Source organism: Phyllostomus discolor, chromosome 4 (genome assembly GCF_004126475.2).
Source record: "Phyllostomus discolor isolate MPI-MPIP mPhyDis1 chromosome 4, mPhyDis1.pri.v3, whole genome shotgun sequence".
NCBI lineage: Eukaryota > Metazoa > Chordata > Mammalia > Chiroptera > Phyllostomidae > Phyllostomus > Phyllostomus discolor.
In genome coordinates this window covers 2,550,015-2,577,443 of record NC_040906.2, presented here as the reverse complement: position 1 = coordinate 2,577,443, position 27,429 = coordinate 2,550,015, and the positions used below count along the sequence as shown (strand labels likewise).

Below are 27,429 nucleotides of genomic sequence, written 5' to 3'. Positions count from 1 at the left end.
GGGCACGGCCGAGTGGTTTAGGGGAGCCGGCCCAGCGCTGGTGCGGTCCCTGCCCGACCCCGCTCACGAGCAGGCAGCAGTTTGAATGTCTGCTGGCTACTGTTGGCTTCCGCCCAGCGGGCCCGGGGGGCGGGGGGGGGCTCCCTGGGGGACAGCGTCAAGTAAGGGACGGGGTCGGGGGAACCGGCACGCTTTCAGCCCAGGAGCTGACTGCAGACAGAAAGTGCTCATGGAAGGGGGTCCCTTTATGTGTCAGGGGACAGATAAAGTTGGCATGGGCTCTGCACCGTGAGCCAGGGTGGCTCCCAAACGCCGCCCACGGAGGAGGACCAGGCAGGACAGAGAGGCCCCAGGCAGCTGGGTCGGCCTTGCAGCTCTGACTTTGGGAGGGCGGGTCCCACCTCAGCGAGGGGCCGCGGTGCCCCCACCCCACACACGTGCACCGTGAGCTTGGGCACCCTGCTCAGGGCTCTGCCCTCCAGAGGCGTGGGGTGGGGCAAGCGGTACTTCGTTGTGAAAAGAAAGCACGGGACTTCAGGCCTGTCTCATGAGTCCCACGCAGGGCAGGGGCAGGAGAGAGAAGGCGGCCCAGCCCTTCCTCCCTCCAGACCCAGCCTCCGCCCCTCCACGGCGGCCAGCGCGGTGGCCGAGCCAGCGCCCTCCTCCAGGCCGCCCCCGTGCCCTGACCACTTCCAGGATTCAGACCTGGCTGCCGCCCGCCACCTGGGCCTGCCCCTGCCCTGGCGGCCCGCCCCTGACTCCGGTGTTAACTAGAGGTCAGCCAGGCACACAGGCCTGGCATTGTCAACACGCTCGCTTCCCAAGCAGCGACGCCGCTTTGATTCTCGCCGCCGAGCACTGTCCGCGGCGCGGGCGGATGCTCGGAGTCCGCCGGCCGCGGCGGCGGCGCCTTTGTCTGGGCATGAGGGAGCTGTGATTTATGTCATGAGCTCGCTGTGAAACCTTTTGCCTCGGTAATTCTGAGCTCCGTGGGTGTCTCTTTACATCTATTTCAAGTGCGGCTGCTGCCCACGGACCGCGTGCGCGGCGACACTCCCGGGCCTCTGTGCACCCTCGCCGCGGCGCGGAGTCTCGCCCGCGGTGGCTCTTTGTGGCCGGGCTCAGTGTGCTCGCCGTGCGCTCCGCGGGGCCGCCGAGCAGAGCTGGTCTGCGGCTTTGATGTCCGGTGTGGTGATTAGACCCCTTCCCCGGGGAACGCGCAGGTGGCCTGGGTGGGGGAGATGCTGCGGCCGGATTTCCAGAGTGTCTGCCCCGCTAGTCCTGGGCCCAGGCTGGGGCGGCGTCCGGGCCACGCGTGTCTCAGCCCAGAGGACGCGCAGGGGACGGTACAGGCGCTCCAGCTGCACCGAGCTCCCGGCCAGGAGGGCCGCGGGCGCCCCCGGAGGTGCGGTTGGCCGCAGCGCAAAGAACAAACCAGACCCCCATTTCCAGGGAGTGAATCGTGGCAGAGCGGCCTGGAGTTGCTGGAATCCCCTCCCCTCGCTCAGTAGAGACGGGGTGCGCAGTGCTGGCTCTGCGCATGTGCAGGGGAGTTCTGGAGTTGCTGGGATCCTCACTCGCTCCACCGTGACCGGGTGCGCAGTGCTGGCTCTGCGCATGTGCAGGGGAGGAAAAGGCAGGCAATGCTTTCTGGTGAAAGCCTCAAAGTATTAAGATTTCTCGGGGAAACTCCAATTCCCTCAACAATTGCTGGGAGGCTCATTGTCACTTTTCACAGCCTTTGGACCCCCGGTATAGGAAAGGGCCCCCCAAACCTAAATCCAACTTGCACCCGCTGCCCGCCTGCTGTTCTGGTGCGGCCGTCACGGTAAAGGGCCCCTGGAGGCCCAGAGCGGGAGGCCCCGTGCCTTGCCCTGCACGTCAAGGTCAAGGTAGGGTAACTCCCACGGCCTTGGAGATGGCGTTCCTGGAGTCCCCAGGGCAGAGGCCAGTGGGGCTGCACCGCGGACTGGGGCACCTGGGTGGGCAAAATCACTCAGACAGCGTGACGTCAGGGCCGACGAGGCCTATTTCCCGTCACCGGGCGCACGTGCCAACCCCGCTGTTCTCCAGGGTGGTTTGCCCCAGATACTCGTCATGGGCGGCCCGTCGTGTAGGGTGTCTCTCTTTCATCTGCGGACGAGAAAGGGGCCAGGCACCACACCTGCCGAGCTCGGGGGGGGGGGGGGGGGGGCGGGGCTGTGTGGCGGCCTTACGAACTCAGAGTCGGAAGGGAAGCGCCTCGGATAGCCAGACACAAACCTGCCTGCTCGCCATAGGCAGTCCCGTCCTGGGCGGGGGTCTTTCGACGGAGGTCGGCCTTTACCTTGACGGGGCCTGCCTGTTGTCCTTTCGCATGGACAGAGCACACCCTTGGAAGGTCAGGGTGGCTTCCTTTTTGCAGACCCCTCGGGGCACAGTCTCCCGTCAGAGGAGACCCCAGGGCCCCTGCTGCTGTTGCCTTGTTCACTGTCAACAGTCTATTCCGTTTACTTTTCATCCAGGGTCTGCGATTTCCCGCGTTGCTTCCCTGCCTCCCTAGCTCGCGGCCGACGGATGTCACGTACCCCCCTTGCGCTTCCTCCTTGGACTGTACCCTAGAAAACGAGGCGCAACACCGCCACCCCCCGGGGGGCATTTTCTCAGTCCATTGAGATTTTGCCTCACGGCAACCGTTGCCAGTTTGGCTCAGACAAACTCATAAAAGTTCTGACGGGTTTGGACGTTTCTTATGCTGACACGTTTCTTGATGCACCATCCCATCCAGAGGGTGGTCTCCCGCATCCTGGTTTAAGGCAAACACCGTGTGCCCGGCAGGGACAGTGGGGCGGGGGGAGGGGTCTTGTTTCCAGGTTACGGGTCGATGAACGAAGCCTGCTAACACTGGGGCGTGTTAACATATAAAGGAGGACCGGAAAAGGGAAGTGCCAAGGGTATGGGATGGGCCGGCATTTCCCCCCTCCCTCCATGTTGGAGTCACCGCCTTAGGCGGGCACCAGGAGACAGCGTGGGAGCTGGTGCGAGGCGCTGGTCACGATGGTCAAGCACATGCTCAGGGCGTCGTTTGGGTGGGTTTCCCACTTTTCACCCACCTGCTTTTACAGACGCAAACCTCAACTCAGCATGCATCTACAATGCACCGTTCACCTTGGAGAGAAGGGGGGGTCGCACTAGTTCGGGCCCTCTGGAACTCCGTCCTTTCGGGGGAACAGGCTCCTTGTCCAAAACTCGTCAGGCTAAAGCCCGTCCCCCTCCTCTGATTGGTGAGTGTGGGGGAGGGGGTAGTTTTTAAACTCAGCACACCCAGTCTTACTTCTCAATGCCTTCCCTTCAGGGAAGCCTTCTGAGGAGACAATCTCTCATGCTAACCAATATTTTAGAACTTTCCTTTTGGAAATATTTTTTGTCTTTTGAGTGTTTTCTCTGGCGAGAAAGTGTTATTCTTCCCCCTTTATTATTCCAGGCTAGACCGGACACCCGGAGCCGGGGTGAGCTGCTCCGAGCCCAGTCTGCAGAGCGGGGCGAGGCCCGGGGACGACAGCCAACTCTGGACGAGCCGCTCCCCCCCCCCCTCGGACCCTGGGGGAAGGGCATCGCCTGCCTGGTATTTCACAGGAAATGCCCTGAGGGGAATGAGGGGAATTTGCAAATTTGCAAATGTGTAATTAATCTCATGAACCAGGTTGGGTATTTCATTTCGGAACAAATGCCAGATGCGATAAGAAATCGATTTTCCCTGTTCTGAAAATTTCAACAAAAGATGAGCTGCCAGAAAAAGGATGTAAGCCTGGACAGCGTCGTCGAGGTAAGTGTGTGGCCTCTCCGGGTGCCGGCTTTGAAAGGACCCCTGCAAGCCAGCTCTTTGCCACCTTGGCCTCTTAATTTCCTAGTGGCTAGAAGCTTCTGGGCCCCATCTCCTCAAAGTGTGGTCCCTAGACCAGCAACCCGGGCCTCACCTAGGAGCTGTCAGAAACACAGACTTTGCCATCCAGACCCACGGAATGAGCACCTGCGATTTCCCACCTCCCCAGGGGGTTTCCAGGTTCCTGGAAGTTTGAGAAACGCTGCATCCACCCCGTGCAGGCTGGGCCCTGCATGACAAAGCTCGGGGTGGGGGGTCCCGGCCACCTCTTACCTTGGGAAAGGCATCGGGCCACACGGTGGGGGCGCCGTGGTTGAGCAGCGCCTGCACGATGCGCTCCGGCGCAGCCTGGGGTGCGCAGGCGGCCGTCTGCAGCACGCGGCCCAGAGGCGAGGCGCCACCGTAGTCCAGCGCGGTAGCGTCGGCGCCGTGGCGCAGCAGGAGGTGCGCCAGGTCCGGGCGCGCTTGGCTGCAGGCCTTGTGTAGCGGGCTGCGCTCGTCCTCGTCGCGCGCGTCTGGCGCTGCCCCGCGCTGCAGCAGCAGCGCGCACAGGCGCACGCCGCGCTCCTGCTCGTCGGGCTGCAGCGCCGCCCCGCACGCGGTGCTCAGGGCCGTCTCGCCACGGCCGTTCCTCGCGTCCACGCGCGCCCCGCGGTCTAGGTAGAGTCGCGCGTGCTCGTCCAGGCCGTGCTGCGCCGCCACGTGCAGCGGCGTGTCCTGGCTGCTGCCGCCGGCACAGTGCACTGAGGCGCCGTGCTCCAGCAGCGCCTGTGCGCACCTGCGGGGAGGCCGAGACTTGTCACCACCCGGTGGGCAGGGCCTGACGGCCCCCCCCCCCCCCCCCCGCCGGCTGCCGTTGACGGGGCTTCACACAACCCACGGAGCGCAGAGCGAGCCCCCTGAAGAGCGGGGGTAGCCTGAGAGAAAGGACATAACCTCAAACATCCTGCGCCCCAGGGTGGGGAGGTGACACTGAGCTGGAAGGGACAGAAGAAAGGGTACGGCGGGAACCGCAGAGGGTGCGGGGCTCCCCGGCTAGAAACGGTGGGCATAGCGAGGCAGATGCCGAGGCCTCTGCCCGGTGCAGGGCGGTGGACCCTGTGAGTAATCTGTACCTGCCCGTGCTGCTTCGGGAGGCGACGTGGCTCCGGCGCCAGGGCTGAAGGACTGTCCCCTGGGCTCTTTGTCACCTGCGGCCATCGAGGGCCTGGCAGTTGCGGTTTTGAGGAGGGCCCCTTAGGCTGCCAGACTCTTCCTCAGCCAGCAGTGCCTCTTCTGTTAACCGCTGAGCACTGGTGGCCAGCGGACAGCGTGAGGCAGGCTCTCTCTGCTCCCGAGGAAGAAACCTACGCGGCCCTCAAGGAACTGACTCGGACTGGCCCTGGGCTGTCCTCGGGGCTGGACACGTGGTGGACACACAACCCCGCCTGCCTGCGGGGTGACCTGTGTGTCAGCTGGACTCTGGGCAAACACACTGGTCCCCAGGTGAGCCCCCAGGAGGACTCCAGACCCTCCACCTGAGCTCAGGCGGCAGCCTGCTGACCAGGCTGCTGGGCCCCAGGGCCTCAGACCCTGGTGGGGACCTCCGTCGGCCCGGCTTGAAAGCGGGGGGCGGGGGACAGTCACCCAGGACCTTCTCCGTTGTGCCGGCCCCCGTCCTCTGTGGGCACTGCTAAGACACCAGCCCCACGTCAGTTGCCCACTCCTCGGCCCCCTCCCGGCCGTCGTCATCCGTGTGGTTGCGCCACCTCTGGGGCCTGACACCTCAGCGCGGCACCTCCGAACCACAGCCTCTGGGCCTGTGGCCCCCCGTCTCTGCTCCATGGAGACACGAGTCATGGACCCCCGTTCCCTCGGCCCCTCCTGCCTCCACTCCGTCCCTGGGCAGCGCTCCAGTGGCTGCCTCCTTGGCACCCTTTGTCCCCCTGAACAGAGGGGACATGGCCACCCCCCCATGCCAGGTGGCCAGAGCGACAATCTGCTTGTTCATCATCCCCCCTCTTCCCCTCCTGGCCGCCGGAGGAAACCCCACGTGTGGATGGGCCCCCGGTCTCAGGTGGGCCTCGGGGGCCTGCGGTTCACGTTTCCCGGGGTCGAAGGCCGGCTCCTCGGCCCCTGCCGGCGGCAGCAACTGCGGACGTCATCACCCCGCCCCGAGGCGCCGTCTCTCCCCCACCCCCGTTCCGGAGCACGCGGCCCCCCCAGCAGCTTCCAGACGCACCTGCTCCAGCTGCCGTCCCAGCGTGTTTCCACGGTGACCGCCCTCGCCACCTCCTGGGGAAGGGAGCCCTCTGGGTCACCTTGCCCCAGACTCGGTCCTCTCCACTTCCTGGGGGTCTCGCTCTGTGAATTTCTCGTCCTTCGTCTTTCTCCTGCCCTCCTGCCCCGTGTGCCCGCCCTCCTGTGTGTCACTGTCTCCAGCGGAAGAAGAACCGGGCCCCGAGGGGAAGGTCTCACCCAGGCCGGGTGACCCCGCTGGGCCCAGGCCTCTCCTCCCAGGGCAGATTCCGTCCGGCTTCCGCCGCCCCGGGGGATGGGTCAGCCAGGGGGGCCTGGAGCCGCGGTACTACGGTCGCTGCGAGGGACCAAGGGTAGACCCCGGTCTGAGGGTGTCAGAACAACTCCTGACCCTCATCTCTGACAGCGACCGCGGCGACGGGGCCCAGGGTGACACTGCGCAGGAGGAGGAGCATGAGCCGCGGGCAGGACTTCGTGGCGGGCAGCCCATCGAGGCCAGTGGATCGCTGTCATTTGAGCTTTTTCCTGCACGTGCTCTCCCCGCCCTCCAGCTTCCTCTGGGTCCTCCGGGTCCCACCTTGCTGACAAAACAGGGTCCCCCCTTGAGCCTCAGTTTCCTCATCTGCAGACTGGGTGCTCGCACACACACACACACACACACACACACAGTACAGGCCTGCCGGGAGCAGCTCGGCAAGTGAGACCCTCGCAGGCAGGTGTTCAGGGACGTGCGAGGCCGAGTCCCGCATTTGCCGTGTGGAATGCGCGCTTGTTCGCCCAGATTTTCGAGGGGAAAATAGGGTGCGCGTTACACGTGGGTAGTGCTCATTCTGTATCCGTGCACACGTTTTAAACTCTTTTAGTTGTGCTTGTGGGTGAAGAGCAGAACTCTGGAAAGCTGTAACGCTATCCCTGTGCAAAATAGACCCTGGAATACGGCCATCGGTGTTGTCTATAAACACCAATGGACAAAAAGCTACACTGGAAAATTTTGAGTGGGAGATTTTTCTCCTGAAAGTTTGGGCCGACACGTGGGTGTGCAGCGCACATGGCAGAACGTGGCCGTCCAGGCCCCCAGGCACGGCCCCTCCCTCGCACCCCGCTCTTCTGCGCCCGGCGAGGCCTCCGGCTCCCGCTGCGCCCGGCCCCGCCTTCTCCCATCTGCGGCAACAGCGAGCCGCCCCCTCGCCTGGGAGGCGGGAGAGCAGAGGGCGGCGGGCGTGTCGCGGTGCCTACCAGCGCCGTGCGCCTGTCTCCTCGGGCCCGTGAGCTCCCCCATTCCAGGGGACACCTCCCGGGGCGGGAGGGCGCTTAGCAGTGATCCCCACTCGCCCAGCCTCCCCTGGACCTACCCTCTTGCTCAGGAAAGCAGCCCTCGCTGTCTCCCCGCCCAGGCGTCCACCCGGCAGGTCTGAACTGGGCAAGAACCGCCCAGTGCCTGTCTCCCCCGGGACCTTCTCCCCCGAGATGCTTCCTTCGCTGCCTGCGCGGGCCCCGCGCTGGCCGGGGGGGCCGTATCTTCCGCCCGCTGGAATGCACGCGGCTGGGGCAGAAGCGTCAACGCACGGGCTTCGTGCTGCCGCGTCCACAGGGGCAGCGGGCCTTCCTCGCTCCTGCGTCAATCAAGTCAGCGTCAGCCGGGAGGAAGAAGCGCCGGCACGCCGCTAATTCTTTTCTCATTTTAATCATCTCAGAATCTGAGACAGGGTCGGGGAGGGGAGCGCGCCGGTAATGCGCAGGGCGAGGCCGGCAGGCAGGCTACTGACGCGGGGAGAGTAACTTTCCCTGAACTTTTCTTTCGGGGGGAAAAATGTCTTCAAAAGGCTCCCAGATTAAAGCGCGGTGTTCCTTTTTATGGCTCGGATTCTGAATTCTGAAGCTTGCGGGTTGGAAGGAAGCACAGACAGTTTTTTTTTTTTTTTTTTTTTTAATCCCAGGAACTCCGAGACTCAAAGGTTTGCAAGTCCTGCGCCCGCGGAGATTCGCGGACTGAAAGGGCCGTGGCGGCGCCGGGCCCGAGGAGCGGGCCCCGCTGTCATCAAGCGTAAGAAAATGAAATGGCTCTGCGTGGAGGTCAAGGACCCTCTCTCCGCGGAAAGGCGAAAAAAAATTAAGGATGACCTAAAATCTGGGTATGAAAAGGTTCCAGAGGAAGCGGCTCTTTCCTGTCAAAGCGGCGGTGCCCCTGCGACGGGACCCCGGGCCCCCTCGGAGACCGACTTCAGGGGACTCTTGAAGCCGAGATGCCAGCTGGAACCTCCCGCCCATCCTGACATCCGTTAGCTCTTCCATCTCCGAGGCCCTCGGCTGCCGCGTGGGGGGCGCCTCCCCAGGGGTCCCGGAGTGCCTCGGAGGGAGTCTGAACGCGCTGCCACACCGGCACCGCCCTGCCTGAACTGCTGATGTGTCCGTCACATCGGAAACTTTCCCCCAGTAACCGGGCTTCAAATGAGTCCGGACTGTCAAATTAAACTGACGGGCAGGAAGATTCACACGGAGAGACCGTGGACACAGGAGAGAAAGTGACGAGAAAAAGAAGAGGAGGGGGAGGAGGGGGAGGAGGAGAGGGCCGCTTCAGAGCCTAGCCGCCCACAGAGACCTTTCTGAAGTCCTTGTGAAACCATCCCCTGGGCCTGCGTGATTCTTGCAGAACCGGCCGAGGCGAGGACTCAGCCTCTTCCGTGCCGCAGCGCCGACGGTCTGTGTGGACCGCAGCCCTGCGCGGCAATGCCGCCCCGTGCGGGCTCGGGGGCCTGCGCTGGGGCCGTTGCCGGGATTGGCAGTGTCCGTGCCGCGGCGGCGGCAGCGGGCCTTGCGCCCTCACTCCCCAGCAAACAGACATCTTTTTCTGCCACGGTTGGAGCTCAAGGCACGAAGCAAACTTGCTTTTAAAGACTTTGTGTTTTTTTTTTCAGTTAGGTTAGCTGTACCGAGGAGTCACAAAGATAATGTGGCTGGTTCCCGAACGCCCTTTACCCCGCTTCCCCTGAGTTAACCCCTGACAAAGTTCCCGCACATCTGTCTGAGCTCGGGGCTGACCGTCGGCCCGGTCCCGTGAGCTGAGCGGGGCCGGGACCGCTCATGGGCCTCGGCCGTCCGCACGATGCGGTGCTGGTGGCAAAACAGACACATTTGTCAGCGAGGCGGAACCAGGGAGGGATGGCTCCACCGTGGGCCCTGGTGACTTTGCATGTGTCCCCAGAGGCCACGGGACAGAGCCTGACCCACTGCTGATCCAGGTCTGGGTGGAATGCCCTGTGACCCCCCCCCCCCCCCGGAGGGGAGGCATGTAAGGGACCGCTCAGAGGCCGCAGCCCACTTGCCTCCCCGAAGGCTCTCTGGAGACACTTTGTCATCGCCTGCTGGGCCCCCCGAGGTTGCAGACTTCCTGCCTGGCCCCCTCGGAGCACAGCTGCGGACTATAAAACCTATAAACCCGCTGCGCTGAGGCCGAGATTGGGCTGCTTAGCAACGGGCCTGCACAGCTCGTATCGTCACCTCCGGCTCGCTCCCTTTGTTTAGGGCCGTCCTTTGTGGTGTGTGGGACAGGGCCGGCGAGGCGCCGGCACCTTCGGCGCGTCCTCTCTTCACCGTTTGTGGGAGGGACGGCCGGTCTGGAGCAAACCCTGGACTTCCCACGCGTGCACCTGGCGAGGCCCAGAAACGAGCCCACACTCGCGCGCGGTCGGCCGATCTCCGCCCCGGGCACCAAGTCCACGCGGTGGGGACAGGACAGGCTGTTTGACGAACGGCGCAGGGCCAACGGAATATCCACGTGCAAAAAAAAAAAAAAAAAGCTTCAACCCATACTTCACACCCTGTTCAGAAATTAACTCATAACGGCTCACAGACATAAATGTGAATATAAAATTATTAAGTGTATAGAGGAAAGCGTAGGAGAAGCTCTCTGTGGCCTGGGTTAGGCAATGGTTTTTCTTTCTTTTTTTTTTTTTTAAAGATTTTATTTATTTATTTTTAGAGAGGGAAGGGAGGGGGAGAGAGAGAGAGAGAGAAACATCAATGTGTGGTTGCTGGGGCTCATGGCCTGCAACCCAGGCATGTACCCTGGCTGGGAATCGAACCTGGGACACTTTGGTTCCCAGCCCGCACTCAATCCACTGAGCTACGCCAGCCAGGGCTTTAGGCAATGGTTTTTCTAGCTACAGGAGCCCAGCATAATCCCTGAAAGAAAAGAGTTGATAGTCTGGGGGCTACCACCATGAGGAACTCCTATGCTTCAAAGACCCCAGTGAGAGAAGAAACTGTAATGGATGCAGAGGCCGGGAGACCACGTTCCCAAATCGCATGTGGGGGGGGGGGACTTGTATCCAAAGTTATGGAAGAAATCTCAAAATGTAAGAGCAAAGCAAACAGCCCTGTTTTTAAATGGGCACAGGATTTGAACAGGCCCAGCACCAAAAAAGATGTGGGGGTGGCAGATAAATCCGAGCAAAGCAGCTCAGCATTGTGAGTTGCTAGGGAAATGCAGATGGGACCTGCACACCTACAGAGTGTGGTCTGGGGTTGAGGAGTGGCCAGACCAGGCGCTGCTGAGGATGGACATGGTCACGGGAGGCGGGGGGAGGGTGGGGGAGGGCAGGGTGGAGCCCACCCCCTGTTCTTCCGACGCTGCTTCTGCCCATGCGGACTCTGGCTAACGTGGAGCTCGTCGACGAATCCTGGGAACGAGCTTCAGAAGACGCAGACCCTGACCTTCACACATCCCGGCTCCTGGAAACTTGCTGACCCTGGGCCACGGAGCGAGGATGCGATGAAGCCGGGACGATGAGCCCGGGTGACGCGCACCGGACTGGCCCTGTCCTACCGGAACGGACCGTGCCCGTCTGCACGTGGAGAACTGGGCAGCCCCTCCCTCCTTACGAACAAACACCTCTGCCTCCTCTGAGGGGGGGACGGGCTCTGAGCCCCGAGTCCCCATCTCCCAGGTGGGCAGCACCTGAGAATAAACCTCTTTCCTTCACGCAGCACCTGTCTCTTGAGCACTGGCGCTCTCAGCGGCGGGCGGCGGGACCTGCATTCGGTTACAAGGATGCGACGCAACTGGACCTCCTGCATCGCCAGGGCGCCCGCACAGCGGCACAGCCACTGGGGATGCCAGCGTGGCAGTTTCTTAAAAGGGTGTCTTTCCATCACGCCCTATGGCCCAGCCCTCCAGACCCGCGTGCTTGCCCAGGAGAAGGGAAAGTGGGCACCCGCACAAAGCCCGGAGCACGGTGTTCACCACGGCCGGATGGTCCCAGCCGGGAGCTGGGACAAGCCGCGGCCTTTCCGCGCAGGAGGGGAGGGACGGCCACGCCGGGGAACACCTGTACCCGGAACCCCGAGCAGCGACGGCCGGCAGTGAGTTCTGGACACACACAACAACAGGACGGCCCTCGCGGTGACATGGGGAGCGGATGATGCCGGATGGGAAGAGCACGTTCCGAGTATGTTGGGTTCTAGCCAGTCCAGCCTCCACTGCAGCGCCAGAAGCAGAGATTGGTGCCGTCATGGAGGAGGGGGCGGGGGGGGGGCAACCACGGGGCCAGGGCCCCTTCGGATGCCGATGGTGAGGTCACTCTCTCGGTGGCGGAGACGGTTCCCAGAGTGCACCGATGTCTGCCCGAATTCATCGGATCGCACGCCGCAGACACGGGCAGCCTGCTGCACCTGGTCACACCCCAGTAACGCTGTCCCTGAAGAAGTACCCGGTACCGCACTGCTTCTGCCCGTCACTCGCAGGCTCCCCAGGGCCCGTCACTCTCAGGCTCCCCAGGGCCTGCCTGCCTCTCGGATGCCACCCTGAACTCAGGTGACATCCGTAGGTGGGGCCTCCCCTCCGTCTCGGGGAGCCCCACCGCCCGCCTGCCTGCACGTCACACGGAGACTTTATTCAATTCGCAGTCCAGAGATAGTCGGCCGAGAAATGACACCCCGGGGGCAGGGGCCAGAACGTTTTGAGTAAGAGACATGTCAAGATGACACACTGCAGGCCCAGACGCAGGACATAAATCCTCCGCGTTGACACGTGGCCCCACAGCCTCTCCCCGGCCCGCTGGACCCCGCGGGCACGGCCACTCCGCAAGGACGAGCGCCGGCTGGATGGGGCGGCAGCGCCACCTCCCGGACCGCAGCACCCGCGCGGGTGTTGGGCTGGGGCTGTGGCGCCCCCAAAACTCCGAAAAAGGCCCGGCCCAGCGCAGCTTCCTGGTGGGGCTCCGAAGCCCCGCCCGAGGAGCTAGCCATTTGTGTCACACTGTGACAATTATTCTGCATAAAATTATCATTAAAAACTCTAATTTTTCAGCCTCCAACCCCGCCAGTGGCCTTTCAGCACTCCTCTGCGCGCGTCTGCGGGCCTGATCAGCCCGCTCATTAGCTCGGTGTGGCGCCGCCCCCGGTGCTCGCAATCAAGGCTAATTACACCCCCGGGAAGGGCCGAGCGAGTCCGGGCGGGGGGCGGGGACCACTGGTCGTGGGGGCGGGGACGGGGGCGGAGGGGCGTGGCCAGCTGCGGAGCTCCGGCCTTGGCAGGGTCCGGTGGATGGTTGGTCCGGGGTCTGGGTGGTGTCAGGGGTCCGTCCCGGACAGGCCCCAGGGTCCCTGGGGCGGAGGGGCGTGGCGGGGACAACGTCACTCACCCGAGCGAGGCGGCCGTGCGGCAGAGGTGCAGGGGCGCCAGGCCCTCGGCGCTGAGCAGGTCGGGGTCCGCGCGGTGCCGCAGCAGCAGCTCTGCGCAGGCCGTGTGGCCCCCCAGGCAGGCCTCGTGCAGGGGCCCACGCCCGCCGGGGCTGGAGTCTGGGTCAGCGCCCCGACGGAGCAGGTGGCCCACGCAGTCCTCGTGGCCTCGGGCTGCCGCGATGCACAGCGGCGTGGTGAGCTCACGCTTGTACTCCAGCGTCCAGAGACCTGGGGTGGGGGTGGGGAGGCAAGGTGAGCAGGGGGCACTGCCGTGGGGCCATGTCCATGAGGGCTGAAATAGGGCAAAACCACCTCTTAGAAGCAGTTACTCGATGGGCACGGAGGGAGGTACTCAAAGACCCCGAGCAAGGGCCAGGACAGAGAAAGCAGAGAGATCTGGGGGACACACGGAGGAGGGAGTGGGGTTCGGGGGGGGCAGCTGGGAGATGGAGGGGGACAGACAACCGCAGAGAGGGGCAGAGAGCTGTACCAAGGGCAGACCCAAGTGTAGGGAGAGGGGACACAGGGTGCCCGCACCAGGAGCAGAGCTCAGGGGCACCGGAGAGGAGGCAGAGGGGGACACAGAGCGGGCGGCAAGGACATAAAGAGACTGGAGAGGCCAGAACGGAGCCAGAGAGAAGGGGGGGCGGTTATCGAGAAGCAGAGGGCTTTGCCAAATGTGGGGGAGCCTGGGACCTCAGGGCCCTTGGAGGCATCACAAGCTGGCCCAGCAGGGTGGGCAGGGGCGAACCTCAGTGTGGAGGGGTTCACATTCTCCGGGCTCTGAACGGGGGGCAGCTCCAGGGAGGAGCGTCCGCTGTCGGCCGCGGATTTTTCTGGAATCCAGCTCTCCCTCTCATCTCGCCCCAAACAGACCCTTTATCATTAAGAGGAGAAGGCAACAGACCAAACAGACGGACCCACGGCGCCGGCACCGCTCAAGAAGAGCTCCGGAAAGTTGAGCCCCCTTGGAAGGGGCCGGGCGTCAGAAGCGGGCTTTGATGCGGCGGGCCCCGTGCAGCCCCGCGCTGGTTTGTTTCTCTGCGCTTTTTAGGTTTTTTTCTTTTTTTTTTTCCTGTGTGTGCGTGCACGCGTGTGTGTATAGATTGCTTGTTCTTGCAGGATGAAGGGAGCAGGTGCCGTGCATCTCACTTCTCTGAAAACTTGGGGCTTTCAAAAGGCCCGTGGAAGGTTGTTAGCGGACCGGCGCGCTCGTGGAAACGGGGGGGGGACGCGGTCCCTGGCGAATACACTTCAAGGGACGGGGATTCACACGGCAGAGCCGCCTTCTGGTAACGACGGAAGAATCGATACGGTGTCTGTAATGAGCTGCCGAGGAGACCCTTTCCACAGGCCGCCTCCTCCCCGGGACCCACGCTGAGCGGTTCTGAAAGACCACTCATTATCACCTGCCTGCAGACACCGGCCCGCCCGCCCATGTCCCCGGGGCCCAGGCTGGGGGCGGGCGCGGGCTCCACGGGGCAGTGTGGGCGGTGGTGGCCAGAGGCCTGGGGGACAGGGGGGCCTGCACGGGTTCGGCCTGCATTCCCAGGGAGGACGGTGCCTGATTGGGAGCCGGGAGCCCAGAGCCGGTTCCTGACGATAATAAGGACTTACATTCCCGCAGGGCCAGCGCCTGGTTCTCGGTTCTGCTCGTTTTCCTGGGACAGAAGCCCACACGCTGGGGGGCGAGGAGAGGGGGCGCCCCATTCTCTAGGGCATGCCGAGGCCCTAGCCCGACTCGCAGCCCTGGCAGCTGGTGCCCTGCCCTGGTTCCCAAGCCTTCCCGTGCGCTGACGGGTCGGAGCCCTGGTGGGCAGGGAGCTCAGACCTCGATTAGGGGCAGCTCGTTTGTCCGGGCCCTAGGACACAGGAGGCAGACACAAATCCTGGGCCCTCCAGCTTGTTTTATCCGGCAGCAGCACCGAGCTCCTTGCCCCTACTTAAGGAGCAGTTCCATTTATACAAAGGGTCCTAGAATTACATCCGGCCCCCTGAAGGCGACCGTGAGGCTGACGTGGCCCCCGGGGAACACGAGTCTGATGCCCCTGGTCAAGGAGATGGCGCCGAGCCTCCAGCCCCTCGGAGAACCCGGGTTCTGAGACAGATCTCGGGATCAGAAAGCCTGAATCAGCCTCCTGTAATTCCCAGCCCCGCAAGGCAGGAGGGCTTTGCTAAATATGGGGGTGACGAGGGACTCTGGTGCCACCAGGGGGAACACGAATGTGGGCTTCTCCCACGCGGCACGTCCACGCCAGTGCTCTCCTTGGGCTCGAGCTGGGTGGGGCCAGTGTTGCATCACAGCCCCTGCGACCTTGCGGGTGGCCCCCTGTGCCCCTGGAGCTGGCCACCAGGAAGTCATCACCTGTGGTCACGGGTACTGCTGGGCCCGCCTCAGGGGAAGACCGGTGCTGGGCGGGGAGGGTGGGAACCCAGCAGCCCCGAGCACGGCCGTGTGGCCTGCCCGGTCTTCCCAGCCTGCACGCGGCTGCGGGGCGGTGCCAGCTCTCTGCTGCCCCTCCCCTGGGACAGCTCATTCTCCCGCGGTGGGTGCCCCAGCCTCCTGCCACCCTGGCTCACCATAGTAAAACAGCAGCTCCCCGGGGTGGAAAGATGAAGGAGGGGCAAGGGAGGAGGGGCCGGCTCAGGGCCCGGGGACATTAATACGGATTTGCAGTTGCAACGTTTGAGCATGCAAGTGTTCAGGGCTGGGTGGGGTGACTTAAAAAAACAAACATTAAGCCCTGGCTGGCATAGCTCGGTGGATTGGGCGCAGGCTGCGAACCAAAGCTTGCTTCGCAGGTTCGATTCCCAGTCAGGGCACAGGCCTGGGTTGTAGGCCACGGTCCCCAGCAACCGCACATTGATGTTTCTCTCTCTCTCTCTCTCTCCCTCCCTTCCCTCTCTAAAAATAAATAAATAAAATCTAAAAAAAAATAAACATTCATCAAGCGTTCCAACAGTGGGCATCCTTGATCGACCTGCCACCGAGCCCCGGGGGAGTATGGGCGCCCTGTCTGGACCCGGGGGGAGGAGGGGGGGCCCGGGGCGGCTCCGGGACGCCCTCGGCCAGGAGGTGGCCCAGCCGGACGGGAGCGCCCCTGCCTCCCGCAGCCCCTGTCCGTCACGCCCCGGGCGCTGCTGTGACAATGTTGTGGTTTCCTCCCCCGGGAGGTGCTGGCAGGACTGTGTCAGCGCTCCGGAAGCCGGCCTTCCTCGTCCTTTGCCAGAGCTCATGAGTCGGGGACACGGGACACCGACCGCTGGCCCACTGACCCCAGAGTCTCAGATCCTCCTGGTCTGGCAGAGCCGCCGCGGTCCCGACACATGACCCCCCCCCCCCCGCCCCCGTGAGTGGGGTGCACCCGGGCAAGGGCGGAGAAGTGTGCCCAGGACGGGGTGCCGGCCAAGAAAGCCGCTGCGGCCTGGGGGCCAGCAAGCCTGCTGCTCCCCGCCCGGGGAGGGGGCAGCTCCCCCACGGGGGTCTCCAGGCGGCAAGAGGGCACTGAGGTGCACTCCAGGGGCCCCCTGGTTCCTTCGCTCCTGCTCCCCATCCTGGGCTCCTCTCCCTTCCGGGAGCAGGTGCTGGGAGCTCACCCTCCGTTGACCTGGCTGCGGCCCAGCGCCCTGCTGTTCACGGATTCACACGCCCTCGGAGGAGGGGTGCTCCTCCCCCCCTCCCAGCACTGGCTGAGAGGCCCCGCCAGCGTCTGTGGGGAGGGTGCTGCTCACCAACACCTCGGCCTTTTGCACTGGGCCCCTCGCATCCCGTCACCCAACACCCGCGCCTTAACACTCCTGCCCACCGTTGCCCGTTGTGGCCCCTTCTCTTGTGCGTGTTAGATGCCCCCCCGCAACGGCGGCCCACCCACCCGGGGCTCTGCGTTCACAGGGGTGTTAGCAGCTCCGAGCAGCGCCGGTCATGCGGCTTTCACGGGGCGGGGCTACCTGACAGGCCAAAGGTGGCCGGGGCGCCCCCCCGCCACTCCGTCTCCTCCTTCCTGAGCTCCAGCACCGCGTTGGCGCCCTGGATGAGCCGGTCGGTGAGGGGGGCCAGGCGGCACAGGTCTCCCGTGAGCAGTGCGGCGTGGAGCTCGCTCACCAGGGCCGCGTCGGCCGCACGAGGAGGCCCTTTGTCCATCCTCCCCAAGAGCCGCAGCTTCCCTCCGACCGGCCCTGGCCACCTCTCCATGGCCGTGCCGCTGCCCCGGCAGGGTTCTGCGGGAGGGGACAGGTGTCTCGCGGAGGGCGAGCTATTTCCATTGTCATTACTCCATTGTCCTCCAGCTGGGGCTCGGGGCCGGTGTATTTATAACCGCTGCGGGCTCCGGGGTGATAATGGTCGCTGGCTAGGACCCGTGTCACGTGACTGCTGAGACGCCAGGCTGCTCGGCCACCCCCTCGTGACCGTGCCAGGGTCGCAAGGGCGGCCACCGCTGTATGGAGACAAGTAACACAACTGACACAACAAGGAACAAATCGCACAGGCACCAACGGTGTCGCCTGCTCACGCCTGGGAACCCACTTCCGCCCGGGGCTGTGCAGACGCGAACTCCACGGATGGACGCACGTGCCCGTGTGTCCCCGGGACGGTTCTCTGCACACGGGCAGACGCCCTGCAGCGGGCGGCCCTCCCCTCTCCTGCTTGGTGGGGTGTCTTCTTGCTTCTGCCCCTTCAGGGTGAGCGGGCGTGCGCCCTGGGGGCTGCGTCAGCTCCGAGGACGTGTGAGCGAGGCCCCGCTGGAGGCCACGGGTGACACGCCGTACGAGGGTCCCGGGGGGACAGAGGTCCCACAGGGCAGGCTAGGGGCTCGCAAGGGCATCCTCTGGGGCTCGTGGTGGTCTGTGGATTCCAGTCACTGAGAATTGATCCCCACGTGCACATGCCCGGCCGACGGTGAGAAACGCCATAGGAAAACAATGGCGAGAGCCCTGCGTTAGTAATTCATTGCGCTCTAGTAAATCCTGTGCTCCAGTTCAGCACAGGGCTTTACTTTGTGTCTAAAAATTGGTAAGGTCACTTTTCTTATAATACAGATAACACACGATTCTTCTGCCCTTTTCTCGATTCTTGGTTTTTCTCCTGCTGGGGGGCAGGAAGGGGCCAAAACAGCCGGGCTCCGCGGTCCTTTGCCGGGTCCAAGTGCGTGACGATGAAAAAGCACGTGACCAGAAGCCGGCGTGGGGCCCGGGCCCAGGCGAGTGGCAGGGACTCCGGTGGAGGTGCGAGGGACAGTGGCCGCCGCCCACCAGCGCCAGCCTCCGACGCGGGGCCCTTGGGACCCTGTGGCCACGTGCTGTTGAAGTCCAACGAGATGGGGAGACGCAGGGAAAAGGCTCCAAGTCCGGGAACAGGGCTCGTGGGAGGCACCTTCTGCATCACAGCTGAGCTTCTCCAGCTCCCTCATTTTCCGTGACCCCTCTCCCGAGCCCCTCCACGCCCAAAGCCGCCGGCGACTCGCCCCTCTTCTCTCTGAGGCCCCGCGGCCGGAGCAGGTGCCCTGCGTCGGGCCCTCTGTCGCGCAGGAGGCAGACACCAGGCCCGCGGGCCGCATCCAGTCCTCCACCTTGTTTCATCCCGCCCGGCACCCTGTTTCTACCCGGTGGCAGCGCTGAGCCCCTTGTCCCTGGTTAAGGAGTAGTTACATGCACACAGTCCTGAAATTATTTCGGCTCTTTGAGGGCCACCACGAGGCTGATGTGGCCCCTCGGTGAACGTGAGTCCAACAGCCCTGCTCTGTCGGGGATGGTAACCGGCCTCTTCCACTGGGACTTCTGGCAGCAAATCGGGCGCCCCGCAGAGCGCCCTTGACCTTCCTGACAGGGGGGAAAGGGCGAAGGGGACTTGAGTGCGTGGATAACTCACTGAAGATGTGCTTTCTGGGCTGCAGGCCGGACTCGCAGGGAGCAATGATTCTGAGCGTGGGGCACCTTACACAGGGGTCGGAGACCCCCCGCTGGTGCCTTGGTCCACAAATGCTGTCCTCCCCACCTGGCCTCGTCCTGCCCTGGCCACCGGGGGGGGCCACTCACTCTCTGTCCACACTTAGCTCAGCCTCCTCTCCAGGCTTGTCCCGATGTCCGTCCCCACACCTCGCGCCCTGTCCGTGGCGCCCAGAGCCGGCTGGCTCCTGCCGGTCACCCATCCGTGCCTCCACTTGACCATGGGCCTCGGCTTCCCCAGCGCCGTGGGGGTCCCAGGTGCCCAGCATCGCGTCCCACACGCAGCAGGGAAGTCCTCACGCGGACGGCTGGGAGACCAACTGGGCCCGCCTCTGTGATGTGGGCTCGCCTGCTTGTCACTTCCTCGGTGGTCCTGCCTCTGACTCTTTGTCACCTGCTACCTTCCTCCTCCCCAAGGGAACAGCCCGCGGTTCAGCCAAGGGCAGGGGCTCCGAGGTCAGGGGTGGGGTTTCGCCTGAGGTCCTGGTCTCCCAGCACGGCCCACTCTCCCCACGTGGGAAGAGGCCTCACCGACTTTCTTGAGGAGGCCTCGCCTACTCCTTGCTCCACAGGCGCTCCCCAAAACCTCATTTCATGGGTTTTCAGGTTCACCTCCCTCATCTTCGCCGCCGCCACCGCGAGGGCAGGATCGACGACATCAACGGGAACGGCCGGGCGTCTTCCAAAGGCCCGCTCCGCGCCTGGCACACGGCGGGGCGTGGTGGGCCGCAGGGCGGGGAAGAGCATACAGGCCATGCCCTCGGGGAGCGGACGGCCTTCATGGCGCGTGAGAGGCAGGCGCGGGCGGAGAGTGAGGGGCAGAAACACCACGGGAGGCCGCTCGTAGTCCATGTCCCCTGCGGTGAGGTCCCCTGCTCCTCCCTCCGCGGACAACTCCGCTCGTGCTCTGCCCACTGTGGGAGCAGGGCTCGGTCCTCGGAGTGCTGCCGGGTTTCTGGGCCTCGCCCTTCTGCCGCGGGGTCTGTCCCAAGGTCAGTGGGCGCGTCCCTGAAGGACCGTCCGCACGCAGCTGCGCCTGCCCCGGTCTGACCCTCCTGCTTCCCTGCAAACCGCAGGCGTCTTTTGTACTCAGTGTCTTTGTCCTGGGCTATTTTTAAAAGGGGTGGGACACAGGGGACGGTCCAGAAACGAGAGCCACTCCACCCGCGTTCGTTGCTAAATTTAGCTCTCCAAGCATCGCATCTGTCAGCAGCGCCGAGTGTCCGAGCGTGACTCCGGTGGCGGGGCGTGGACGTCGGAGAGACTCGGTTCTTCGTGAAAGCTGTAAAGACAGCGCAGGGCAGACAGCATTGGTCCCACACGTGGGACACGTGGGTCACTTCCGGAGCCAGGTAAAGGCATCTTTTTTGAAGCCTCACCCGAGGACATGCTTATTGATTTCAGAGGAAGGGGGAGGGCGGGGGAGAGAGAAGGAGAGAAACACCGATGTGAGAAACATCGATCGGTTGCCTCTCGCACACGTCCCAACCTGGGATTGAACCTCTGTGCCTTGACTGGGAATCGAACCTGTGACCTTCTGGCTTCTGTATGGAGCAATGCTCCGACCAACTGAGCCACGCTGGCCAGGGAGGTGTCTTTTTTTTTTTTTTTTTTAAGAACAAGCGAAGCTGTGTGCATGACTATTGTGTTAAAAAACAAAACAAACTAAAAACCAAACAACAACCCTGCCCCACCAATACCTGAAAACCAATCCGTTCGTTCACCTATTTGTTCAATAAATGTTTATGGACCACTACGTTGTAAGGTGTGGTTTTAGGATTCCGAGACCAGACGTGCCACACTCCTGCCCTGGAGGACTGCACAGGGAGACACACTGACCATCGGACCCCCAAACACAGGGCTCTTTCGTCCTCCTTCCCACCAGCCGAATGGGGTCCTCCCGTTTTGGGTGGGTGGGCTGCACCAGCCCCTCCCTGGGGCTCCTGGCTGGGCTCCTCACCTGCCGCACCCCCATCCTGCCCCCCACACCTCACGTAGCTCGAGCCAGTGGTCCCCCGTTTTCATCCCCCGCATCCTTCCGAGCCCAGGTAGAGCTAAAGCGCAGCCTTCAAGAAGCGACTCACATCTCGTTTTCTCTGCCTACCTCAGTCCGCGTGACAACGCCACTTCTTCCGAGAGCGGATTTCTGTGTGCAGTTGCTGAGCAATCGTTAAAGTCTTTGAGAAATTGTGATGAAACAGAAGGAGGACCAGAAGTCTGGAGGGTTCATTGTCAGCTAGGAGGAGAGCTGGGCTCCCCAAAGGTTAACTGAATATCAGTCCTGGGCAAGCTTCCCTGAATGGGTTATGAAAAATACAGAAAAAGTGGATCATGAAGAGTGTTTAGAGAAGGGAGTGGACACTCGGGGCTCTGGGGGTCCCTAGGAACAAGCCCGGGGGGACTGGAAGAACCTTCTTCCGTGGCGAGGTTCCTTCATGAATAGGCAGACAGGATGGAGGCATCCGCAGGCGTATTTTAACCTGCGACGGAAGGTCTCGTGAAAACCTTTTAGAGAAGATGGAAAAAAGCGTGGGTCCTTCTTCAGGAAATGCTTGCTAAAAACACTCACACTGGAGAACTAATACCCACGGGACCTGGAGAGCGGTGTTTCAGACCTTGGCTGTAACATGGGATCACCTGGGGGGACTCCCAAAGTGCTGGCTCCCCCCGCCCTGCCCCGAGAGAACCTGGTGGCGGGGGTCCAGGGTGCAGCCTGAGCCTCAGCGCGGTCCGAACCCCCCGGGGACTGCGGCACACCGCCCGGGTTGTGCAGACTCCGTCCCAGGCCGATGTGGTACACTGCATGTTCTCGATGATCCGACAGGATGGGTGGGAGGGTGGGGACCCCGCTGGTGGGTGACGTGGAGCAGGACACGGTCAAGATCCCAAAAGTTCTCAAGAGGCCCGAGCGAGGGTCTGATTCCAGCAGCGCCCCAGGCCAGTGAGAAACCCCAGGCACGTGGGAGCCTGTGGCCCTTGGGCATCACGGGGCCGGAGCTGCCGCCCGCACCTGGGAGCTGCCCTGTTTCTGGCACCTGAGGCTTCTTTGTCTTGTTTCTCAGCCCAGAGAGGTTAGCTGGGCTCTGGGTGTGTTTAGGTGGCAGAAATGCAGCAAATTATTTGACTTCATTTTAAAACGTTCAAAGCACGCCTGTGTACGTACTGGTGTTGGGTTAAGCCCCCTTACTCTCTAGGACCCTCGGCTTTGGGGAACCCCACGCTTTGCTTCCTCGAGTCCCCCTTGACCCCTGTACCTACTCCAATGGTGCACGCTCTGGCCTACCCCATGTGGGGCACACTTAGCTCGTTCGATTTTTCTTGGTCAGCTTGTCTGCTTTCCAGCCCACTAACAACACCCCTGAGTGAGTGTGGCAACTCTGCTGAAGACGTGAGGGGGGTCTCCCATAGTCTGCACGGCCCTGCTCCACCTTCACCATCCCCGCTCGCTCTCTGGCACAACCACTGAAACCTCCCCCCTCTCGCTGTCAGTGTGGCTCTGCCCCGGCCACGTGGTTCCACGCACTCTCGGGCCCTGCCAGCTTCCGCTTCTACTCCGGGGACCTGGGCAAGGGACTTCTGAGCAAACACAGCACCCGTCTTGAAAGAGGGGGATGCTGGCGAATATAATTTTCTCTAACCCAGTGTGTTCAATGCTTTCAGTCCTTTAGACGCACTCTCAAATGGTGCGTATGGGAGGGAGGGCCTCCTTTGTTTAGTGGGCCATGCAGCGCACTAAAGAAATGTAATTTCTGTGGCCTTTCGCTGCAGAGCGGATGGGGAGTGAACTTGGAAGACAAAGGTCCCAGCAACACAGGGCAGCCGGCTTTCATCTGGCTGACCGGGTGAACGAGCTAGCCCTCTCTAATAAGTAGCCAGGTAGTCCAGTGCGTTTGAATGTGATTTTGTAAGGAATATTTTTGGGACTTAAATTAGAAGCATAACATTTCGTCTGTAAAAAGATATAAAAACTGGTCCCCCGCACCAAGCCTTGGAGGAGTGCAGGTAGCTAACAAGAGGGAGTTTTTGCTTTTGGATCAAATGAGATGAAGGAGGTAAAATCCACCTTGAAATTTTCCGAATGATCTCATTTTGTCGCTGAGTAGCTCCCCACTGCTCTCCAGGAAACACCTGTGTCTCAAATTCGCGGCCTCCCACAAACGGTCGCGTCGAAGCGGTGATTATCTTTTCCATGTGCCAGCAAGATCTTTCCATCGAACCGGCGAATGATCATCTTTTCCGCAGAGGCCTCTGAGGACCAGCCCGGCTGGTGTGTGTGGAACAGCCCCGCCCAGTCGGAAATGGGGCGGGGCCAGGCCGCTTCTGCACGTGGGTCGCTTCCCACGAGTCCCTGCCGTGAGCTACAGGCTGCGGACCGCTGGCCCTGTCCTTGCGTTCCTGGGGAAGGGCGAACGTGGGGGCCCTTTCCCAGGCAGGCCACGTGGGAAACACGCGGCTTCCTTCCCGGGTCAGGCGTCCAGGAGGACGGACAAGCCAGGGCAGGAAGCCCTTCCCCTGCGGACATGGTGAGCTCCCCCGCACTTCCTCCGGTATGCTGATGCGCGTCGTTGTGCGGTCAGGCGCACGGGTCTGCGAACGGCCAGGCACTGCGTCCCATCGGACCCTCGAATTCTCCCACCACCAGCCCCCGGCACACTGGCCCCCAGTCTTACCCCCCGTTTTCAAGTCTCACTCTCCCCATTTAATTTCTAATGGCCGCTCCTCCTCCATCCCTGCGCCCTCCAGCTTTTTTAATTTAAAGAGAAAACAGTGAGCTGGGGAGGTGTGCAAGGCCCTGCTTGTAAGAGCCTCAGGACACATCCCCCCCATCACCTGCATTTGTGCGACACACACACAGGCACTAATATGAAAGCCGTTAAAGTGCCTCCACCTTCTGCCCAGAAAACAAGGTTCGCATGAAACACCTCATTTCCCCCGGCATTAGAACATCTCACTCCCTCAGATCAAGTGCCTCTGTTAATGACGACTTAAATCGTTGGCAGTGATTTCCTATTATTAAGAAATCTCATTTCCATTGTGTGGAAGAAGATGGTATGGGGAGGAAAAAACAAACTTGTTTTCTCGAACTTATCTTCCTGTACAACAACAAAGTCACGTCTCATCATGAACAGCGTCGTCTCCAAAGGTCAAGTGCTGCTTCTGCCCCGGGGGCCCCGGGGGGCCCTGGGAGGGCTGTGCTGGAAGCCCAGAGACTAAGGTGCCCTGAGCCTGCAGATGCGCCGAGGCCCAGGGTGACAGCCGGCCGGAGCCCCGCCCCTGCCCCGCCAGCTGACCCCAGCTGGGCCGCCAGCAGGTAGCCCATTTACCGGCTCTGGGGACCCGGCTGGAAGGCATGTCATTGGCTCTCTCCTGGATAAAGATGACGGAGTTTCTGTGCAACTGTCATGGGGATTTAATTACATGATAAAATTGCAGCTCCCGCCTCTTGAGACAAATTGCACGTTCAGACTGATTGTTTTTCACGGATCTCACGCCGGGAGCCCGACACTCTCTCGAGGTGGGTGGGATTGGCCCGCCCGCTCTGCCCCTTCTGGAAAGGTGAGGGTTACTGATCCTGCAGCTAAGGGCGGGGCGGGGGGGGGGGTGGTTCCTGGGGGGGCCTCCTGGCGGCTCTGTGGCTCTGCGTGGAGCAGAGTGAGGCTGGTGTCATCTGGTGATTCCGAGTTCACTCTTTATTTTTCAGTTGGCAAAAATACGAAAAGTTTGAACTTCCAGCAGAAAGATAGGAAAGAGGCATTATACGAAGCATAAACGACTGCTAAACATGCACAATCTCCGATTTTACTAATTGAAAATGCAAATTAAAATGACAAGCGATCTTTGCCTAAGATCGTGAAAGACTTTTTTTTTATCTAGTTGTGGAAGAGCGGGCGACCCACAGGTCGCCTGGTTTGCAGGTGGCAGGGTGAGCTTGCGTGCCGGGCGGAAACGTTCCCTCAAGAGTGCGCACGCGCAGCGCTGGTCTCCTGTGAGGAAGCCAGGGTGGGCGGGGCAGGAGTGGGCGGGGCAGGAGTAGGCGGGGCAGGAGTGGGCGGGGCAGAAGCCCTGGCCTTGAGAAGCGCTGGCCCTGGCCGGGCGGCTCCGCTGGTAGGAGTGTCGTCCCGCACCCCAGAGGGCTGCGGGGTCCGTCCCTGGCCCTGGCACACACCTGGGTAGCCAGTTTGATTCCCAGCCGGGGCACGCGCGGGAGGCAGCCAGTCTGCGTTCCTCTCTCACATCGATGTTTCCGCCTCTCTCCCCTCCTCTCTCTCCAAACCCAGCGACTGTATCCTCGGGTGAGGATTACAAAAGAAAAAAAGAGCTGTTGTGCCGGAGGGGACAGAGCCCGTGAGGACAGGAGAGCAGCGAGACAGCCGGCCCGAAGGCCAAGGGCAGGGAAGAAGAGCAGGATGGCGCCGCTGAGCAGGGGCTTGGACCCCCCAGCTGCTCAGCTGCCCGAGGTGAAGGGCCGGGGATTTCTTTCCAGGTCCCACGTCACCACAGGCTGATTCTTTTGCAAAATACAATAGCGATGAATTACAAGTAAAGTAAAATGGAAAAAAGACACCTGGTTACAAGTCCAGAAACCACGCACATGGATGTTGTGTTAGCCAGAACATCGCTGCCCGAGTTCCCACACCCTCCCTGTCGCTCTCCCCGGCGCACACCTGTCAGAGCAGCACCTGCCCCGTCCCCCCCCCTCCTGCTGCCGCTGCCCCGGAGCCACCGGCGTGGGGGGTGGGGGTGCTAAAGGAATGCCGGGAGAGACAGGGGCGGAGTGGTGAGCTTTAAAAGTTGAAGTGTGCACTAGTCACCAGTGGCCACCAGACTCTCTCTGTGGAGTGCCAGACAGGAACTGTTTTCGGTTTGTTGGCCGAACGGTCTTGGTGGCAATGACTCCTCTCTGTCATTGTAGCATAAAAGCAGCCTCGGAAGATATGCAAATGAACCAGCATAGGCTGTGTTCCAATAAAGCTTTATTTATAAAAACAGACAGCTGGCCCTCGGGCCTCTGTTGGCCGGCCTTCTCTGTAGGCCCCGGGCCCCAGTGCAGGTTTGTGGGAAGGAGAGTTACCTGCACCTGCAGGTACGAGGCTGCTGTCGCATCCCTCCTGATGTGCACCTTTCCCTCCCCGCGTGAAGCTGGCTCCTCAGCGACAGCCAATGAAGCAGCCAGGTGCTCAGGTGTACACTCGGCCCCTTCCTCTCACGCCTCTCCTGCTCCCAGTGTGGCTAGACTTCTGGAATCTGCGAACTTGTATCTTCCATCCCGTTTGGGAGACATTTGGTGATTATTTCCCTAGAATTTTTCCTGCTCCATCTCCTTTCTCGAGCTCAAATGGAGCACGCCAGGCCTTCTCTCTGGCCCGCAGTCCCTGTTCATTGTGTTGTTAACCATCTTCCTTTCCGTTCTCCAGGTTGTGTCCCATCTGTGGCTCTGGTTTCAGATTCGCCGACCCTTTCTTCTGCTGCCTTCGATCTGCGGTCAAGCCCGTTGTCGACCAGAACAGGCCCGCCCCGGCTTCAGGGCGGTGGATGCCACTGTAGCGACACTGGGACTAGGGGCAGAGACAGCCAGCCGCGTTTTCTGGCACCAGTCTGTCCACCTCTGTCCTTCCCATGTATGCGAACATTTCTGTTTTTTCCCAAGTACATGATCTAATTTTATTGCTGCATGGCTGCTCACCAATAGTGAACTCCTACGTCTAGAACCTGTGGCCTCATGCAACACAGGCCCCGCTGACCTGCCTGGGCTCCCCTCCTCCGATCCGCACGCTGCCTGGCCAGCCACGCCCACGTCCGTGTGCAAGGCGAGTGTGCCCCACGCTCGCTCCCTCCGCTGCCTTCACTTGGATCCGTTCCTTCCCACTGCAGCCTGGTAAGAACATGCTCACCTTTGCAGGGCCAACCCAGGAGATGTTGAGCATCCCAGACGCTCCTTGGCCTGTTCATATGTATTATGTCCCTACTGTGCGCTGGGACAGGGTGAACAGGACAAGCCCGTTCCCTGCCCAACAGCCAGTGGCTGCATTTGGTATGGGAAGGCGAGGGGTAGTGGCAGGGGGAGGGCGAACCCGGCTGTGGGAAACGTGTTCGCCATTTCCGGGTGGTTCCCATGCGGTGTTTATCCCAAGCAGAGCTCGCCATCATGGGAGACACCGCCCCCCTGGGCAGGTGGAGAGCCTCCCCTCCGCACCCTCGTCTCTCTCTGGGTCCTTTCGGAGCTCTCCGGCAGGCGTGGGAGTGATGCTAACAGAAGCGTATCGTCAGCACACATTATTTCTTTATTAGCTTGTTTCTCCGTTTTGATTCTGAAAGTACCCCGACTTCGTCTAATCGCAAGGGCCCTGTGTTCCGCAGGCAGCGAGGGTTTGGACTTGGGGGAGCTGAGACTCCGCCCCACAGGAGTCATCTTCCTGCTCACGGGCTTTGAAGCTGGACCATTAGCTCCAAGGCAGGCGTCTGCTCCGAGCACCACGACACAGCCTGCTTCCGGGGCAGGGGAGAGCCCGGGTGCTCGGCAGAACAGACAGCAGTGTCTTCTGCTTTCTAGGTGGCGGGAGATGTTTTTCTGTGTCTCAAGCCAGGGCTGCTACTGGAACCATTTTGCCCCTAAATAATTTAACTATATTCAAAGATAATCTGATGTTATTGTAGGAAAGTGTATTTCTAATAAATTCCACTTGATCTGGGTGAATCAATTCAGG

At 61.9% G+C, this 27,429-nt stretch overlaps 1 protein-coding gene across 1 annotated transcript in view; it reads right to left on the bottom strand.

The window, feature by feature from the left end:
• The window catches only part of ASB18 (ankyrin repeat and SOCS box containing 18), a 41,125-nt gene that overhangs the window by 8,775 nt on the left and 4,921 nt on the right, over positions 1–27,429 (bottom strand). Inside the window, exons 2-5 of the mRNA XM_028509005.2 lie at positions 25,159–25,165; positions 16,730–16,849; positions 12,742–13,009; positions 4,136–4,640 (exon numbers count right to left, since the gene is read on the bottom strand). Coding sequence (XP_028364806.1) covers positions 4,136–4,640; positions 12,742–13,009; positions 16,730–16,849; positions 25,159–25,165 — 900 coding nt within the window. The remainder of the gene's footprint in view (positions 1–4,135; positions 4,641–12,741; positions 13,010–16,729; positions 16,850–25,158; positions 25,166–27,429) is intronic.